We start from the raw sequence: 19827 nt of genomic DNA on the forward strand, positions 1-19827 counted from the left end.
AAGCACGTGTAGTAGAGGAGTTAGGTTGCAGGCAATAGACAAAGGGGTTGGCTAAGGGAGATACCCCATACACACCTCTCAAATGAAGGTTTTCTGTACCTCAGTCCGCCTTACCTCACAACCTTGGTCCCATTTCTCACAACCTGCATGTCCACCATACAGCCCCCAGTAACATAGGCAGCTAGATTCAACTCTGAGAATTCAGCCTGAAAGAGAAAGCAAAACAATAAGGATTCATCAAATACTAGTGATGCCAATAACTTGTAACATTTATTGGGTACTTATATGTGCCAAATACACATTTAAACCTCACCTGAAACATAGGAAATTAGTAATATTTTTTATCTCCCTTTTTGAAAGATGAGGAAGCTGAGGTGCAGAGAGACATAGTGACATGTCCAAAGTTGCATCGCTACTAATTTCTACCTCCTTGAAGGTGGAAGAAGCAACTCTAACTCCAGTGGGGGGGGGGGCGGTGGGGAGAGAGAGATAGGAGGTGGGCATGGAAGAAACTTCATGGTCACCAAGAGAGGGGCAGAGGCAAGAGTATAGGGAGTATTCTTGATGTTTCTGTGCCAGCTACAATCCTGCAGTTGTATTTTATTAGACACTTCTGTATCCTTATAAGTCCATCTTTTTGTTGGCTTATTTGTTTGAGCAAGCTTTAGCAAATCTCTGTTGCTATTCCTGTGGAACATATCCGTCCTACCAGATTATATGCTCCCTGGGAATAGCGATTTGATGTTATAACCGTCTGTTTCCTAGGGTTGCCATAACAAAGTACCACCACTAGGTGGCTTAAACACAGAAAACTCTGTCTTCTCACAGTTGTGGAGGCTAGAAGTCCAAAATCAAGGTGTGGGCAGGGTTGGTTCTTTCTGAGGGCTGTGCAGGAAGGCTCTGTTCCAGGCCCCTCTCCTTGGTTTGCAGATGGCCATCTTCTCCCTATCTCTCATTACAATGTTTTTCCTCTATGTGTGTCTCTGTATCCCTTTTACCAGTCATACTGGATTAGGACCTCACTTTAACTTGATTTCCTCTGTAAATATCCTATCTCCAAATACCTATGTCCAAAAAAGGTCACATTCTGAGGTACTAGGGGTTAGGACTTCAACATAGGAATTTTAGGGAAACACAATTCAACCTGTAACCCCATCCTAGAAAATGCATAGTACTAGACTGACTTACACAGAAGCCAAAAGCTATTTCTTTGAATTTAACGAACAAAAATAACTGCTCACATACATGAAACACTCACTATGTTCCAGGTACTGTCCTAAGCATTTTATACGTATGAATTCATTTAATCCTCATACTTGTCCAGATGAAAAACCGAGGCAGAGAGAGATCAAATAACTTGCACACTGTCACACAGTAGGTAGCAGAGCCAGGATTTAGCCCCAGGAGGTCTGGCTCCAGCCTGTGCTTTTAACTGCTGCACCCCACTGTCCTCACTGTTTAGCTGAATAAGATATCAGGTGGACTACCACTGGGAATTTTAGGGACCTAAAAATAAACCACTTAAAGAGAAAAACAAGTTTACATTGAAGGGAAATATCATTTCATGGTGATTTAACTGTATCCCCTTGGAATCATTTACCAGGAATTATGACCGAAGACCTAGCCATCTCCCCAGATGGCTTTAAAGCAAACCCAGAGTGCTTGTGTTTCTTGCTCTAATTAATAACCTCATTATGCTGTGGCAAGGTGAAAAGCAAAAAGCCCTGTTAATGAGGTCAGGTTGGTTAACAGTCGTAATGACCTAGTTATTAAATCTAATGCCTTAAAAATTCAGTCCCATCATGTTTCAGATACTTCATTTGTGAGATTATGAAGAAGAATTAGCACGAAAAGTTGTTGCTTCTGTGCGTGAAGCAAAAGAAATTAGAAGAAAGTTGCAACACAGAATAGCTGGGCACCAAGTATATGAAAAAAGGGAGTGAATCACAATCTTGGATGGTAGAATTTCTAACTCATAGATGGCAAAGACCCAGGGGCTGTCTTGCTGCCCAAATGGAAGGGCAAATACCTCGACAGAAGACACCCTCAGGCTTGTACATACCAGTCAGTAGTTCGCCTTGTTCAGATCTGGGTGTCTACAGTTGTTTCCTGGTCATGGTTTATGAGTAATTACAGAAGGTAGATGCCTTGGTTATAGGGCAGCAAGCCTCTGCTGGGTCAGGCACAGAGAGTCAGGGTAGCAAAGAAAGTGCACCTCTTGCATTTAACTTTCTAAAAACTTCAACAACCACGGGAATGAACACAGAAGTATCCAACCATCTCTCATTCAGGTTAGCATGATGACTCCCCTGGTAGAATCCCAAAGACCAGCCAATTTTGAAGACCCTGAAAGCTCTCGTAGAAACTGTAGTGGGTTGAATTGTATCCCCTAAAAGATATGTCCAAGTCCCAACCCTTGATACCTGTGAATGTGACCTTGTGTGGAAATAGGGTCTTTGCAAATATAATTAAGGCTCTCAAATGAGATGATCATCCTGGATTAGGGTGAGCCCTAAATATAATGAGATGTCCTTACAAAAGAAGAGAAGGGGTGACAGAGGGCCACAGGAAAGAAGGCTGTGTGAAGACAGAGGCAGAGATTGGAGTCACACTGCCAAAAACCAAGGAACAACAGGAGTAACTAAAAGCTGGAAGAGGAAAGGAAGAATCTTCCCTTAGAGCCTTCAGAAGGAGTGCAGATCTGTTGACACCTTGATTCCAGATTTCTGGCCTCCAGAACGCTGAGAGGATAAATTTCTATTGTTTTAAGCCACCAGGTTTGTGGTAATTTGTCACAACAATCCTAGAAAAGTAATACAATAATTTTGGAAATTGGATCCAACTTTACTATTGCATGCAAAGGCGTCAGGGTTCAAAGAAGGTCAACTGGCTTAGGTAAGGCTCCTTTATCCACTTCACCAAACACATAATTAAATGCATATAAATACACACATGCATTCTCTCTCTCTCTCTCCCCCTCTCTCTCACACACACATACAGTAATACATTGTAAAACACTACTATCAGAGTCACTTAAATTTTCTGCATAAGTTAACCTTTTGACCTCAAAACATTTTGGCCCCAACTATTTTTAATGTAACGTCTCTTTAAATACTACACATTAGGCATTGTGGTATAGATAAATAATTTTCAAAGAAACTACATTTAAATATAACTGTTCAAGATATTAGCTGATGTGTTTGGTCAAGTTACTAACTGCTTTGAATCTCACTTTTGACATCTCTAAAATGGAGGCAATGATATCAGTAGTATCTACCTTTAAATTTTTTGGTAAAGATTCAAGATAGTGTATATGAAGCATCTAGCACAGGGCTGAAACATACACAGGAGGAGGATCTCTGTAAACAGCTATCATTATTATGTTCAAATATTTAATTGTCTTAGTGAGAGTAAACTGAATGCATAAAAAAATGGTATAACCAGAAAAAGAGCAACCCCTTCAAATATTTATAACATAAACAATTTTCAACATATTAAGGCATAAAATATAGAGTAAGGACTTCTGCTTAATGGCCACAATGGAGTAACAGGGATTATATTTACACTCTCATCTTAAACTTAGAAAGCCAGACAAACTATATTAAGTAATAATTTTCAGACATTGAACAACAGGCATTGCAGGACTGTGACCCCTGCAGAAAGGAAACACATGAAATTACCCCTGTGATTGCCCTAGCTGACTGCCTGGAGGCAATTCCCAGGCATGGGAGAATGCAACCAGTGCCCAGAAGTCTCACTAAGAGTCAGAGGTTAGAATTCAGGGATGCTGAGGTGGCTAGAATTTGCAGTGCAGAGCAAAGGAAAGATACAATTGCCCAGAAAAAGACCTCCAGGCAGATCTGTAAGTCTTTGGCTGAGCACTGATCTGAGCATGCATGAAGGAAACTACTCAGGGCCAATGACAGAACTATCAGAAAACAGTAGACTCAACACTCCAGAACACAGACAGGGCTGGAGATAGTTCATGTTCTCACCAGTCAAAGTGTAAAGACCTTGTAATACGAGTAGAGTTCTCAAAAATTTACTAGTAGGGCTAAATTAGCCCTGGACTGAAGCATGCTGTGGATCTAAGATGACAAATTTGTACTAGTTTACTTGGAGCTTTCCCAACTTTAAAACCAAAAGTCCCACTTTTCAGAAGCCCCTTCAGTCTCAGTCTTTAACTGAAAGTTCCATGTCCTGGGAAACTCCTTTGTCCCAGGCAGACTGGGATGATTAATCACTCTATCTAGATCTGTCCTAAGAAAAGTTTTAAAGGCATGCCCTGAAGGGATCAAACTTATGCCAAGTAATTTAACTGCATCCCAAAACAAAGTACAACACTACTTATAGGAATACAACAAAATCCAACACCCAACATGTTAAATATACATTGTAAAATTTATGAAATTCAATCATAAATTACCAGACATGCAAGGAAGCAGGAAAATATGAACCATATTAAGGAGAAATCAAGAAAAGATCCAGAAACGAGAGATGATGGAAAGAGCAGAAATGGAAGTTAAAACAACTATTATAAATATGCTCCACATTCTCAAGAAGGTAGAGGAAAACTTCAACATGATAAAGAGAGAAATGTAAAACTTAAAAATGGAAAAAACAGAAATTTCATAGATTAAAAGTATAATATCTTAAACATAAAATGTACTGTATGGGATTAATATCAGATTAGACTAAACAGAAGAAAATATGAGTGAGCTTGAAGAGAAAGCAATATACACTTGTACAAAATGAAGCCCAGGCACAAAAATACTGGAGAAAAAAAAAAAAAAAGAACCTCAGTGAGCTACAGGACAATATCAAACAGTTTAATATATGTGTAACTGAAGTTCTAGAAGGAAAAAAAGGTAAGATCATAAGGTTTTTAAAGGGTTAGGGTTAGGAAATATTTAAAGAAAAATGGCCAAAATTTTTCCAAATTTGATGAAAACTATAAACCCACAGACCCAAGAAATTCAATGAATCCCAAGCAGAAGAAACATAAAGAAAATCCTACCAAGGCACATAATGATCAGCTTACTAACAAACCAGTGATGAAGAGAAAATCTTCAAAGCAATCAGAGGGGGAAAGTACACTTTATATGAAGAGAAGCAAAGATAAGAAAGACAGCCAATGTCTCGTCAGAAAACATTAAACTAAAAGACAGTGGGGACAGCTTCTTTAAAGTACTGAGAGAAAAAAAAAATTGTCAACCTAGAATTTTATATCCAGCAAAGTACATTTTAAAAAAATCAAGGCATGCTAAAAACTTTTTCAGGCAAATAAAAGTTGAGAGAATTTATTGCAAGTCTAAGAAATGTTAAAGGAAGCTTTTCAGGCAGAAGGAAAATAATACTAGATGGAAATCTGTATTGACACAAAATGAAGAACTCTGCATATGGTAACTAAATGGATAAATATGAAATATTTTTTCTGTTTTAAAATGTCTATAAAAAATAATCAACTTAAAAAAATATTTCTGAAATCAAATTTATTCCAGAGGAAATTATACTCATTTGGACCACTTATACTTTCTTGTTTATATTTCTAACTTCTCTGATGACTTTTTTCTTCAAAGTCTTCTTAATTTGAATTAGGGTCAAGTTGTCACAGTCTGCCATGCCTGTAGGCACCTCACTTTCACTTTACATTCTTCCATAAAAAGTGCATTTGTAAATACTCCAGGACTCAAAAGGAAGTCTGTTCCCTTTGCTTCAGTGTAGTTCTCTGCTTCTGAGGGCACATAATTGACTGCAAAACAATAGTATGTATTATGGGAGTTTATGACACGTGTTGAAGTAGAAAGTGTAACACGAAGAACACAAAGATGGAAATGGAAATGTACTGTTAAAAGGTTCTTACAGTGTATGTAAAGTGGTATAATGTTATTTAAAGATAGATCTTGATAAATTAAAGATATTGTGAACCTTAGAAGAATGCCTCAAAAAAAAAAAGAGGGATAGCTAAATTAAAGTTCACAAATTTTAAGTTTAGAGCTTGATGGATTTTAATCGATTTGTACTTGTATAATCAATATCAAGATGAAGACGGAGAAAATTTCCAGCCTCCCTGGATGCTCCCTCAACCTCATTATAGCTAATCCCAACTCTCGCACCACATGGTGCTACCACTTGAATGTCTTCTATTTCCATAGCTTAGTTCTGCAAGTTCTTGAACTTCATATAAATGAATCTCACAGTATGTACTCTTTGGTATTTGCCTTTTTCACTCATCATTATATCTGTGTGATTCATCCATGATGTTGGGGTTAGATGAAATCATTTTATTTCTGTGTAGTGTTTCATTGTCTGAGTATACAATAATACGTTTACCTGTTCTGCTGATGATGGACACTCGGACTATTTCTAGTCATTGGCTATTAAGAAAAAAGTTGTTTTGCACATTCTTGTACATCTCTTTTGGTGGACATACACACTCATTTCTTTTGGGTATATACCTAGGAGTGAAATTGCTGGGTCATAGGATAGGCATATATTTAGCTTTAGAAAATATCACTGAAGAATTTCCCAAGGTAGTTTCATCAATTTAAACACCTATTAGGATTATGAGAATTACAGTTGTTTCATGTCCTCTTTAACACTTGGTATTGTTAGTGTTTTAAATTTTAGCTATTCTGATGGGTGTTTAGTGGTAGCACATTGTAGTTTTAATTTGCATTTCTCTGATAGTGATATTGAGCACCTTGTCAAGTGCTAATGAGCAATTTAGATAATCTCTTTGATTAAATGCCTGTTCAAATCTTTTGTTCATATTTTTATTTTTTGTTTGCACTTTTCTTATTAGTATGTAAGAGGTATGTAAAATATATTCTGGACACATTCTTTGTTAGATACAACCATTTGCAAATATCTTCTTCTAGTCTGTGGCTCATCTTCTAACTTTCATAATTTTTAAAATGAAGAGTTTATATAAATACAGAAAACAATTTTAATAACTTTTAAGTTAGTGTTCTTATTGTATTTAGTTTAAAAATGTTTTGCTTATCCCAAGGTCATGTGAAGCTTTATTGTTTTATATTTCACATTGAGGTCTATAATCCATCTATAATTAATTTTTTGCATAAGATGTAAGGTAGGTTAAGTTTTTCCATATGGTTATTCAAATAACTTGGCACTATTTATTAAAAAGACCAACCTTCCTTAATAGAATTGCACTGATGCCTTTGCCAAACATCAAGTCACTTCGTATGTGGCAGTCTATTTACAAATTCTCTCTTCTATTCTATTCATCTATTTGTTTATCCTTACATCTGTCTCAAGTTGTTTCAGTTACTGTAGCCTGACAGTGTCTTGACATCAGATAGTATAATATTCTAAGAAGGAAGCAACCCAAATAGTACCCAGTGATAACAGGTCCAAAGACAAGGCAGAATGACCACATACCTCTTATCCCCTCAACTTGCTGATCAGATAAAAAGTCTTCCTACTCACCCACTCCAAGATACACGCAGACACTGGGCAACCAGACAACCTCAAAGGCTCTGTTCTGAATAAACTGATTGGATGTTTCCCTAGTGATGTAACTGACTAGACAGAATATATTCCAGTACTATTCCCTAATTCAGACTTCAACCCACCATTGCAGCCAGACCTCTCAAAGAGTTCCTCAGGGAAAGCCCCACCTCTCTTAAAGGTTAAAAAAAAAAAAAAAGAAAAATCAAGAGCTCAGTCCCCTCAGCTTCCCTGACAGTGAAAACAATTCTCAACAGCTTGTTAGTGTGATCTGCCAGCTGGGAGGATGATAAACAAAGAAGCCAGCACTTCTGTTACTTTGGGTCTCCACCTATACTGCGGAATGGTGACTGTGGCATTCCACCACTGCCATGCTTACCTACACCTACAAATTTTCCTTTGCTTTCTAAATGAACTTGTGAGTTTCAGCACAGTCTTAAACATCCTCTATTATTTTAGCTTCTTTCTACTGTACTTTGTTGAAAGCTTGAGCCCACTATCTTATCTGCATTATTTTTTACCTATTTGTTGTTAGTAGGGAGATTTTAAAGTTATATGAAGGCTGCATATAACTATGATTGTCAAGATTCTGTTTTAGGAAAGAAAATAGCCATGTTGTATGTTTGCAGGATATTACCTCCAGACACCATTAAAGACAGATAGGTTTTCACAAAATCAGGCATATATATGGTCTTTGTATTTTGCTACTCTTGTTAAAACCAGGTGTGGGAGGTTTTCAACATTGATCTCAATGATACCTGAAAGTGCTGGACTATCTGAGTTTTCCTGTTTATGACTTTTAGTAAACATATACATGGAGGAAGGAAAGAATGGTGGAAAAGAAATTGGTCTTGAAGTCTGGGGTCCAGGGAGCTAAATTTTGGATTTAACACTGACCCGTGTATGATCTTAGGCAAACCCCTCATTCTCTCTCCACTTTAATTCTCTTCATCTTCAAAATGAAAGTTATAATCAACTGAGTCAATTATATCTATGGTCCCTTTCATTTTCATCTCTCTTTCTTTCTTAACCAGTGTCTCCTAATGATCACAGAAGGAAAATACTATTATCACAGCATATGAAAAAGAAATGCCAAGCAATCATATTTTTATTAGAAAGTTGTTCATCACTTTATAGCCAGCTCCTGGTACACAGGAGATATTGAAAACATACTTGTAGAATAAAGTGTTTTTATATTTTATAGGTGGGCACCCACACATGCTAAATAACTCTCCTTCTGAAACTCTGTCCATTGCCAGATCCACTAGACCATAGCAATGGGGAGGGTGTTTCCAGGCAGAGAGGAGGAAAAAGGCCCAATCTAAGTTTCCATGAACAAAAGCGCAGGGTTCTCGGGTCAATGGAGTAGTGAGATGTCTTCTGTAGCTGGGGCATGGAGTATATGGAGGAATACAATAGGACAAAGCTAGAAAGGTGGGTGGGAGACCAGTTCTGAGGATTTTGAATTCCCTGTGAAGGAATGTGAATGTCACTCTATAGGGTATTAGTATTCTATTGCTGCCATAACAAATTACCACAAATGTAACAATTTTAGACAACACAAATGTATTATCTCACTGCTGTATACATCAGAAGTCCATGTTAGTTCAGCTGATTTCTGTTCCAGGTTTCACAAAGCCAAAAATCAAGGTATCAGCCATCTGGGCTCTTACTGGGAAGCTTTGGGAAGAAGCTGCTTCCAAGCCTATCAGGTTGTTTGCAGAATTGAGCTCTTTGCAGTTGTAGGACTGAGGTCCTACTTCCTTGCTGATGTCAGCTGGGAGCCTCTCCCAGCTCCTTAAGGCTGTCTGCACTCCTTGTCGCATTGCACTCCCCATCTTCAAATTAGTCATGGCATGTCAAGTCCTTCTCATTCTCCAAAATTTTCTGACTTCCCTTCTGCCACATCTCCCTCTCTAGCCAGAGAAAGTTCTCCGTTTTTAAGGGCTTCTGTGGTTAGACTGGCCCACTTGGATAATCACAGATACTCTTCCTATCTTAAGTCCTTAATTGTAATCACATCTTCAACTCCCTTTGGAGTATCATTTTCACAGGTTCCAGGGATTAGGGTGTAGTCATCTTTGGGAGACCACTGGGAAACACTAAGGGATGCAGAGTAGGGGAGTGGTAGATATTTAGCCACAAATATTTACATGGTACTTTCTAAGTTCCAGGCTCTATTATCAGTGCTAGATATGGTTGGAATCATATCCATTAACAAAATCTCTTCTACAGCACCGTAGATCAGAAGGAAATATAAGCACCTGTTTATAATTAAACACATGTCCAGTTCCAAGAAAAGACGTGCACACACACCTACGAGTGCGCACACACACACACACACACACAAACAAGATGGAACGCATTCAGTTTCCTGTAAGGTCTTTCGCTGATTCTCTCTGGAACTGGCACCTGGCAAGTATGTGATGCCAAGCAGATAATATTACTGAAAGCAAGGGGTATTCATGTTTAGTTACCAATAATTGCATTTGTGATGATAATGATGTTGTTGACAGAGTAGAAAATGGTGATTGCAATGATCATTATTACAATAAGTTGAAGGATGCTATTTCGCCCACAGATCAATGGGAAAGAAACTGAAATTGGGACTTGGAATTGGATGAGTGACTGGAATGTACACAAGAAACCAAAAATGTGTGGGAATGTGGAGGTAGCAGCTATCAGCCTTGACCATGAAGCCTGACTGAAGGAGGGAGGATTTTGACAAAAGAGCTGTTGTCCAGAGTTCCTGAGAAAGACAAGATGCTGGCAGACAGATTGTTCTGGAATTCAAGGGTGGCTGATAAGATACTGGAAATTCCTGTTAGTTAGTGAAGACCTATCTGGTCCAGACTGTACCCTAAAGCCTTTAGAGTGTGCCCCTTTCCATGGCCTTAGACACCCTCTGTAACTTGCAGGAGAGGAAAGAGACAAGAGAGATACACAGATACTGAGCTGATAGCAGAAGGTGGGCAGCCTCCAGTACCTGTCCTAATGCTAGGACAACTTCTCACCCTCTGACCTATTCGCTAACCTTTCTCACTACACCTCATAAAGAGGAACTGTTAACCTAGTGCTCAGGACATCACAATGCTGCATTAAACAGTGGACAGGGTCATTGCTGGGTTGAAAAGCCAGGCAATTGTGTGTGATTCCGGCTTCCACATTCTGCTTCTCTGTAGCTGAGTGCCTGCTGATCTGAGTGGTCATCATGTTAACGTCCTCTCTCCTGCTTTGCAGCTCCTCAGAGAGGCCAACCTCTGCATCCATCTCTCTTTCAGCCACTCTCTCTCCCATGAGTTGGCAGCAGTGAACTCTGATTCCAAAGAGGCCCAGCTGTCCTGCTCTTTCTTTTTATAATTGTGTTTGTTGTACCTCGGAACTAACTAGTAATACATATTTAGTAAGTGACGTCCATAAATGGGATTTTGGCTTTAAAGACAGGCAAGAGGCTGCACTGCTTTGGTCTGGAGGTGATTCAGGCCAGCTTCAGCAAGTGCCCCTGCATGGGCGGGTGGGCCTAGGCCAGCTAACACTTAGTGGTATTTCAACTCTTATTTGCTCTTCCTCCTTGTGTTTTTGTCTGCCTTAGGAACCTGGAAAAGGGCTGGTGGTGGTGATTGTCAAGGTAGGATTAGGGCATTCTCAAGTCCTCTAGCAAGTTTCATCAAAATTCCACCCTAATCCCTAACAGATTGTTATGTTTACTCTTGGGAAGGAAACTGTGTTATTAACAAATTCCTTTTTAAAAAATCAGCATTCTGCATGTACTGTAATCTTCTTCACTTCTTAAGCTCCTTCAGAGTCTCATAGAGTCTAAGAGAATCGTTAAAAGCATAAACACCAGCAATAATAATAAAACAGTACTAAATACAGAAAACCGAAGCTTTACACAGGTCGTGAGATCCTACATAACACTGCCTCCCACCATCCCCTGTCCTCCCCAGTTCGAACTCACTGTGTCATTTCCACGCTGGCCTCCTTTCCATTGTCAAACACACTGAACAACTCCAGCCTCCAATCCCCCAGCCTCTAAGTCTTGCTTCCCAGAGCTGGCAGCACACCTCTGCTCCCTGGCGCCCCCGGTGACACCTCCCCACAAAGCATCTGCTGTGCTCCAAGCTCAGTTTTCTTGCTTAATCTTCCCCCACAGCATTCATCCCCCTCTGACATAAATATTTCCGTCCATCCTAATTAAATATTTAATTGTCCATCTCTCTCACTAGAACAGAAGCTCCAGGGGGCAGGGATTTTGTCTGTTTTGCTCAGAGCTCTATCCCAGCACCTAAACCAGTGTCTGGGGAAACACAACAGGTGCTCTGTAAATATCACTGAATGAACAGATGCTCATTTTGCAGATGCCAAAGGTGAGGCCCAGGGAAGCAGAGTGACTTTGTCCAAAGTTGCAGCCTGAGATCCAAACCCAGGCTGACACCCTTCACGTTGCACCGAGTGGCTCATTCGGGGTGACTCGTGTCCTAAATCGCAGAGCTCTCATTTTTACATCTTCCAGTGTCTTCTCCACGTCAGTATGCAGTGTCTGCTGGGGAAGCCTACAGGCCCCTCCTTCACCGCTTTGCTTCTTCTAACTGCCCTGTTGATGGCAAGTACTTGGCAGGTGGCCCAAGGCCTGCTCTCAGCAAGAACTGCTTCCTGTCGGTTTCCCAGCAGAGGCCGTGTTTTCAGCTCCGAGGGCCTGATGGGCTCAGTGACTTCCTTGGCTGGCATCTCGGGGCTGAGCTCTTTTCCACCAGTACAGACTCACCTTGCAGACTTTGAAAGTCTGCAGACTCATTCAGTGGACACTTCCAGGGGAGGAAATCTTGTGCAGAAGCAGCGCTGGGCATCTCAGCGAAGGTCTTGGTCATTGGGTCAGCGAGTGCTGCCTGGCAGTACTGCCCGCCTCCCATGCCAAACCCCCAGCTACACAGGCAGATGCAAAGGCACCTCCGCTCATCAGAAAATCATAATAGTCCAGTGTGTGTGTGTGTGTGTGTGTGTGTGTGTGTGTGTGTGTGTGTGTGTGTGTGTGTGTGTGTGTGTGTGTGTGTGTGTGTGTGTGTGTGTGTGTGTGTGTGTGTGTGGAGAAGGCAGGGAAGGGAGAGAAAAAACATAAAAACATGTCAAAATATACATTAAAATGAAGAAAAATAAAATGATAAAACCTACATTCCTAAATGTTCAAGTAATGAAATATCCAAAATTAGTTGGAGTTTACCACATTATTTTTAAAAAAATCAACAGCATTGATCTGCAGTTTACGAAGTGTTTGGTATATAACGGTTTTTAGAACTGAACCCCATGAGTTTGAATCTGAGCTTTACCCCTAACTTGCTGTGCAACTTTAGGCAAGTTAGCCTTTCTATGCCTCAGTCCCTCATCTGTAAACGAGGCTAAGAATGGTACCTTCCTAGGGCAGTAGTGAGCATTAGATGAATTAATCCATTTAGGAGCCCTCAGCAAGGCGCCTAAGTGAAAATTAGTGAGTAATCAATGTTAGCTATGATAGTTATAGTCTTTAATTTGATCATTACAATGACCTCTTGATACGAGGGTAGGCATTAACATTCCCATCAGCGGATGAGAAAACTGAGAAACAAAGAGAGCAAATGACTTGGCCAAGTTCACAAAGCTACTGAGCAAGAGAGCTGGAACTTGAACTCAAGTCATCCATTAATTCATTCATTTAACAACTTATTTTTGAGCAACTACTGTGTCTGTTACTTTCTCTGATGACACAGCAGTGAAAGTACCAGACAAAAATCCCTGTTATCATAGAACTTGTATCTAATGGGGGGAGATGGACCATTAACAATAAATAATGTGTCAGGAAAAGAAAAACAGAAGGCAGTCAGGAAAAGTGGCACTTGGTCAGTGATATGAGCAAAATGAGGGAGACCATACCAGTAAGGAGGGTGGTTTTCTAGGCAGAAAGAACAGCAAGCACAAAGGCCCTGAGGCCGGAACAAATGTGCAGAGTTCAAGGAACAGCAAGGAAGCCCTGCCTGGAACAGGGCTAGTGAGGGCATGAGTGGAAGGAGACAAGGTCAGAGAGGGGACGATGGAACAGATCGTGGTAAGGATTTTATTCTGCATGAGACACTAAGATGTTAACACCATCACCATCCTCATCACCAACATCATCTTTACCAATGTCAGTGAACCTAACAATTCATCATCTTCATCATCATTATCATCATCATCACGTTTGGTAATGCAAGAAGTCAAGGAGTTGAGTTTGAGAAAAAGCACCAGTGGTTGTGTCATCCTGATTTTTAAGGAATTTCTTAATGGCCAAGTTTTGTTCTCCAAAGCCTAGATGTACATGTGTTAGGGGTTAAGGTAGGGTTCTGGTGGCTGGCGGCCAGAGGACCCAGGCATGCCCTAATTCTGCCTGGACAGTCACTCCTTCCAGTTCATATTCCCGAGAAGCAACAGAACCTGAGAATCAAAGTAAAACATCCATTGTCATTTTCCCTCTGCCAGGGAAAACTTCAAGGGTAGGGAGAGCTTTTGATAATGTCCTGAGGATAGAAAGAGTGTTCACTGAAGGAGACAGGGAGAGGGAGGAGGAGAGGAGGGGGAGGGGGAGAAAAATGGAGAGAGAGGGTAAGGGGGAAGGAGGGGGAAGAAGGGGGAAGAAGGGGGAAGGGGGAGGAGGGGGGAAGGAGGAGTGTGAGGAGGAGGAAGAAGCTTTAAGGGGGGACAGAGTGGTGGGACCACCAGAGCCTCATCTCTTCTCATCTCTAGAGCTTTTGTAAGGTTGAGAGACCTAGGAACAAATTTTGCCACCTGCAACAAATTTTTGCTATCTCTGACAGATCGGGCAAATGTTCAGAGATTTTAAGACCACGGCTTAGCTACACAGAAAAGGATGATGGGTCATGTCCCCTTGACATCTACTTCTCATTGTTGAGCTGGGTTCCATAGGTTTAAACACCATTCTGCTGAATGATCAGAAAAGTGTGTTTGTTTATAGGATTAAACAAAGCAGGTGTGAACGTCTCCCCACATTTCTCCAGGTGGATGATGGATGGGTTGTAGATTGGGGTGCAGAAGCAGAGTCCACGTTTGGCAGTTGTTTCACAGGTGGGTGCGAAAGTGAAGGTGAGAAGGTGACTGTGGGGCTGGAGCTTAGGGAGGAGTTGCTTGGGGTGGGATGAGGCTAGAGATGCAGCAGGCACGACCTTGTACCACCATAGGAGGGGAGATCCTGAAGGAGCTTAAACAACACTGATGTAATTTAATTTCTGTAGATTTTTTTTTCCAAATTGAAACTTGTAATGTGATGACAAGAACAAATGTTCTAGCCTATCTTAACATGCTTTCCTTTATTTAGTTTTCATTGTACACATCCAACACCATTTTCAGCACTGTAGGAAGGAAAAAAGCATTCAACCTTCCTTTTCTACCTGCTGCAACCCACAGCGTGGGCGTCACCTCCTCTCCCCAGGGCTGCCTCCCAGCTGTCTCCCCTCCCCCCTTCCCTCCACTCAATCCAGTCTGCACATCCAGGGGACCAGGGTAAAGCCCTGCACCAAGATGAGGACTGGCCACTCCCTCTGCTTAGGCCTCAGGAAATCTGGCTGGATTGGAACCCCAGACATGGAGGCCCTGCTGCCCTCCAGCAGCTTGGGCTTGGTGCTGGACACTTTGGAAAGACCTGCAGGGTTAGCACTCAGGGTGCTAAATGCTGTGAAGAAAAATTAAGCAGGTGACATGACACAGAGTGATTGAGAAGTGTGCATGGGGGGGTGCCATGTCAGAGAGGGTGGCCAAGCACCTCTGAGAAGGTGACATTTGTGCGAAGAACCTGAATGAGCCATGTGGATACATCAGGAAAGAGGGTTCCAGGCAAAGAGAAAAGCCCTGAGACAGGGTGTGCTTGCTTGAGTTTTTTAAAGTTTGTCTTCATTGTGGTAAAATACCCACAACGTAAAACTTACCATTTTAACTGTTTTTAAGTGTATAAATCAGTGTCATTAAATACATTCAAACTGTTGTGCAACCACCACCACCATCCATCCATTCCCAGAACGTTTTCATCATCCCCAACAAAACCTTTGTGTCCATGAAATAGTAACTCCTCATCCTCCAGAGCCCCTGGTAACCATTATTGTACTTTCTGTCTCTATGAATCTGACTATTTGAGGTACCTCATATATTGTGGGATCACAATATTTGTCCTTTTATGTCTGGCTTATTTTATTTAGAATAATGTTTTCAATGTTCGTCCATGTTGTAGCCTATGTCAGAATTTCCTTCCTCTTAAAGGCTGAATAATATTCCATTGTATGGATATACCACATTTTGTTTACCCGTTCATTCGCCAATGAACACTTGGGTTACTTCTACCTCTTGGCTCTTGTGAATAATGCTGCTATGAACATGGATTTACAAACATGTTTGAGTGCCTGCTTTCAATTCTTTTGGGCATATACCCAGAAATGGGATTGCTGGGTCATATGGTAATTCTGTTTAACTTTTCGAGGAACCACCATACTGTTTTCTACAGCAGCTATATTATTTTACAATCCTACCAGCAATGTACAAGGGTTCCAATTTCTCCACATCCTCGTCAAGACTTGTTTTCTGTTGCTTGATTTTAAGGAACAGCGCGAGAAGGCCAATGTGGCTGGATCAGAGTAAGCAAGAAAGACAAAGGCAGGAAGAAAGTCAGGGAAGTCTAACCATGAAGCGCCTATAGTCATGGGAAGGACTCTGGCTATTACTCAGAGTGAGATTGGGAGACTTTGGAGAGCCATGAGCTGTGAAGGGTCATAATCCCATTTATAATAAGGAAGTTAAAACCTAATGCTTCCAGCTCCAGAAGCGTGGAGCCTCCAAGGCTAGCACAATACTTTTTTCTCCCAGGCTGCCCAAGGGTTAAGTAAATGCAAACACGGGTAAATGCAGTGAAAGGAGATACTTCCTTCCCCTGGCAGACACACCTGATGTAGGAAGCAGACTCCTGCTCCCTGGGAATGAGAGGCCTGGCCACACTTGTGCTTCAAGAAGAAAATGAACATCGCCTGGACACGAGATGGCTTAGCACTTCCCATGTCAGTTTCTGAGAGCTACTGAACAGCCTAAGGCCCCATCTGTTTTCAATCTTGTTAAAAAGGGCCTCGTGTGCTGGCGCCTATTTAAAATAATGCACACATGGAGTTTCTAAGATGAAGAAGAAAAAAGGGCCAGGCTTTCCCTGCCGGCGCAGCTTATGTGTTTATTTTGGAGCAGGCTTTGGGAGTTCTGAGACAAGACGCAGCTAATTTCTCTTCCCGGGGTTGATTTGCAAGTCCCCATAGGCTTTTGCTCCAAGCATTTAAGGCAGCTTGGTATGAACCGGTCACCCCTTCAAAAGTCCACTGTAAAATATCTCCAAATTAAGGCTGGGCTTGGGAAAGGGGAACCCAAGGCCATTTTCTTTCTTGCAGAAGGGTTGTTTCCCCGATTCTTTTTCCTCAATAGAGACGTTTCTAAAGGCTGAGTTCTCCTTTCTCAGATGCTCATTTTCTTCCCAAGGGGCCACAGTAGTTCCAAGACAGCATGACCCAGATACAGCCAAAGCCAGCATGAACCTAATCCCCAAATGGGGATCGCAAGGGGCAGAGTCAGGGAAGAAGAGGCCCCTGCAGTCAATGCACTCCCATGTAGAGAAGCAAAGGCAAGGAGGTTTTTCTCTGTCCACATTCCAGAGAGCAAACAGCCCCTCTGAGCTGCTGAACCGATGACATTCTTGAGTCATGATGGCACTTGCATGTCCAGTGCCACAAAGAGATATAATGGGTCATTTCTGACCCTGCAGGCTAAGAGAAACCACATCACAAATGTAGAACCACTGCACAAGCTCATCAACAATGGCCCCGCATGCCTGTGACTTTATAACTAACCTCCCCTAAACCTGGAGCAAGGGAAGTGCGAAGAAGATACAAGAGCAACAGGGTGAGCGTGTCCATGGTGGCCCAGCAGTGAGGGCTCCTATCATTTTCTGCTCCTTCACACCAGCTTTGACTCTAAGGACCCAGTTGACATTATTTTCACTTGGTGGTAGCAATGACCAGTGGCAGTGGGGGCAATGGTTATCCCAGTAGGAACAATGGTAGAAACAGCAGCAGTAGAAGCAAAGGTAGGAAAAGCAGTGGTTGTAGTCTTTGGAGAGGTAGAGACAAAAGTAGTGATAGTTCTAAGAGCACGACTAGTAGTAATAGGACTGGTAATTGTATGTGCTGTCTTGGTAGTTCCAGCAGCAATACAGTAATTATAATATAGCATATTTATAATCCAATATCATTAATTATATTTATATTAGGATTACAATTTATAATAGTTTGTTAAGCATTTACTATATGCCAGGTACTGTTCTAAGGGTTTTGCATGTGTTAACTCAGTTCTGACAGTAACCTCATAAAGTAGGTCCTATTATCATTATGCCTAATTTATAGCTGGGAGCACTAAGCCACAATGAGATTAAATATAATTCCCCAAGGTCACACAGCTGGGAGGTGATAGATCAAGAATGCAAACCCAAGTGATCTGGCTCCAGGATCCCTGCTCTTAACTATTCCCCTAGGCTTCTTCCAACCCCGTGGCAGAACCCAAGGCAAGGGGACAAGCAGGATGGAGGTAGTGAGAGAGTTACTCCAGAAGAGGCTGTCTTTGGAGGGGCCTTGGACACTTTCTGGAGGTTCAAAGGTTCAGGGCCTTCCAAGCTCTGCATCAAACAGAGCAGTAATTTTTATTTTTCAATTTGCTTAAATATTGGGTTTCACATAAGATTTAGTTAGAAACAAAAGAGTTCTGTTTTAAAAGACTGTTAAAAAGCAGCAGTGTGGTGAGGCTATGGAGTCAGATAGGTGTATTAACCAAGTCTTCTTTTCTGTATTCTGATGCTTTGACATTTTGGGGCTTCACTGACCCTGGATGGACTGCCTCTCATAGAGTTAGCCAGAAACTAGAGAGAGTAAAAGACTTGCCATAGACAGTGCCTGTCAAATGGAAGACAACCAATCCAGAGCCCACACTGCAACCACCTCCACTACCAGGCTCTCACTCCGGGCCACTATCCCCCTGTCCCCTAACGCCCCGTAGCCAGGTACCAGAAAACCAGGGACAGTCCCTACACCCCAGAGCCTGCTAAAATTATTCAAATTAGCCAACCCTGAACCTGCTTGCCATGCCTTGTCCTTTCCTTTCCGCAAAAACACAGTAAGGCTCTTGCTCACATTTCCCCTTGCTCCCTCTGCTGCCTGACTAGCTACGGTGCCTCCCCTGCGGCCCCCACATCATGGCAGGCTGTGCCCTCTGCTTTAGGGTACTATGAATATAATACACTTCTTCCTTCGTGACAGTCATTTCTGTGTCTGCGTGTCTTACCATACTCAACTAAGACAAACCCCAGGTAACTTTACAACAGTAGGCTTGGTCCAGTCCTTTAGGGTTTCAGCTGACTCTGGGCCTCTGCTGGGCTGCTGGGTGCACAGTCACTTACTGAGGTGGGCTGTGTTGGAAAGATCACTGAGCATGAGGTTCCTATTCCATTCGGAACTTCCTCGCTATGAGATCTTGGGGAAATCAGAGAAACCTCTGCCTTGGCATCTTTGTCTGTAAGAATAAAGAAGAAGGTCCCTGCCCCATCTCTGTCCCAAGGCAACTGTGATGACTAAAAGGGAGAGTGAAGGTGAAGTTTCTTCGGAGTGGTCTGGGAAGCCCACATCATCATAAACTGAAGTACCACCTCCTGTTTTTAGGGTACCTGCACAAAAGGTATACTCTTGGAGCTGTTTCAGTCTAGAACATGGTTCCCCAACCTTGGCACATTGACTTTTGAGCTGGATAATTTACTCATTGCTATGGAAGGCTGACTTGTGTACTGTAAGATGTTTAGCAGCACCCCTGTCCTCTACTCACAGATGTCAGCAGTATCCCCCTGTTGTGACAACCAAAAAGGTTTCCAGGCATTGCTAAATGGCTCCCGGGGGCAAAATCACCCCTGGTTGAGAATTATTGATACAGAAGGAATGAGTTAAGCTCTCTCCCCTCTTCTTTTTTCTCCTCTCCACCTCTCCCTCCTCCTCTTCTGCTTTCCCCTCTTCCTCCTCCTCCTCCTTCTTTCTCTCCCCCCGACTCTTCTTCCAAAGATGATCACAGTTTGCAACCCTAGGTACCCCTGTGGAACAGAGCAGGGCTCTAAGGACATGACTGGAAAACAATTGCTCTAGTGGACAACTCCAGAAATTGCCAGAATAGAATTCAGCATTCTGTTGTCAGTGGGTCTTGGTTTCATCCCCATCATATATTTACCAACTCAGCTCATATGGCGGGATCCAACCACCTTATCCATAATTTACCATC

General features: G+C 41.9%; 1 protein-coding gene across 1 annotated transcript in view; it reads right to left on the bottom strand.

Annotated features, from left to right (window-relative positions):
- Positions 1 to 19827, bottom strand: part of SYN3 (synapsin III) — a 451775-nt gene that overhangs the window by 361650 nt on the left and 70298 nt on the right. Inside the window, exon 4 of the mRNA XM_036864745.1 lies at positions 115 to 206. Within this exon, the coding sequence (XP_036720640.1) occupies positions 115 to 206 (92 nt within the window). The remainder of the gene's footprint in view (positions 1 to 114; positions 207 to 19827) is intronic.

The sequence above is a fragment of the Balaenoptera musculus genome, chromosome 10 (genome assembly GCF_009873245.2).
Source record: "Balaenoptera musculus isolate JJ_BM4_2016_0621 chromosome 10, mBalMus1.pri.v3, whole genome shotgun sequence".
Classification (NCBI taxonomy): Eukaryota; Metazoa; Chordata; class Mammalia; order Artiodactyla; family Balaenopteridae; genus Balaenoptera; species Balaenoptera musculus.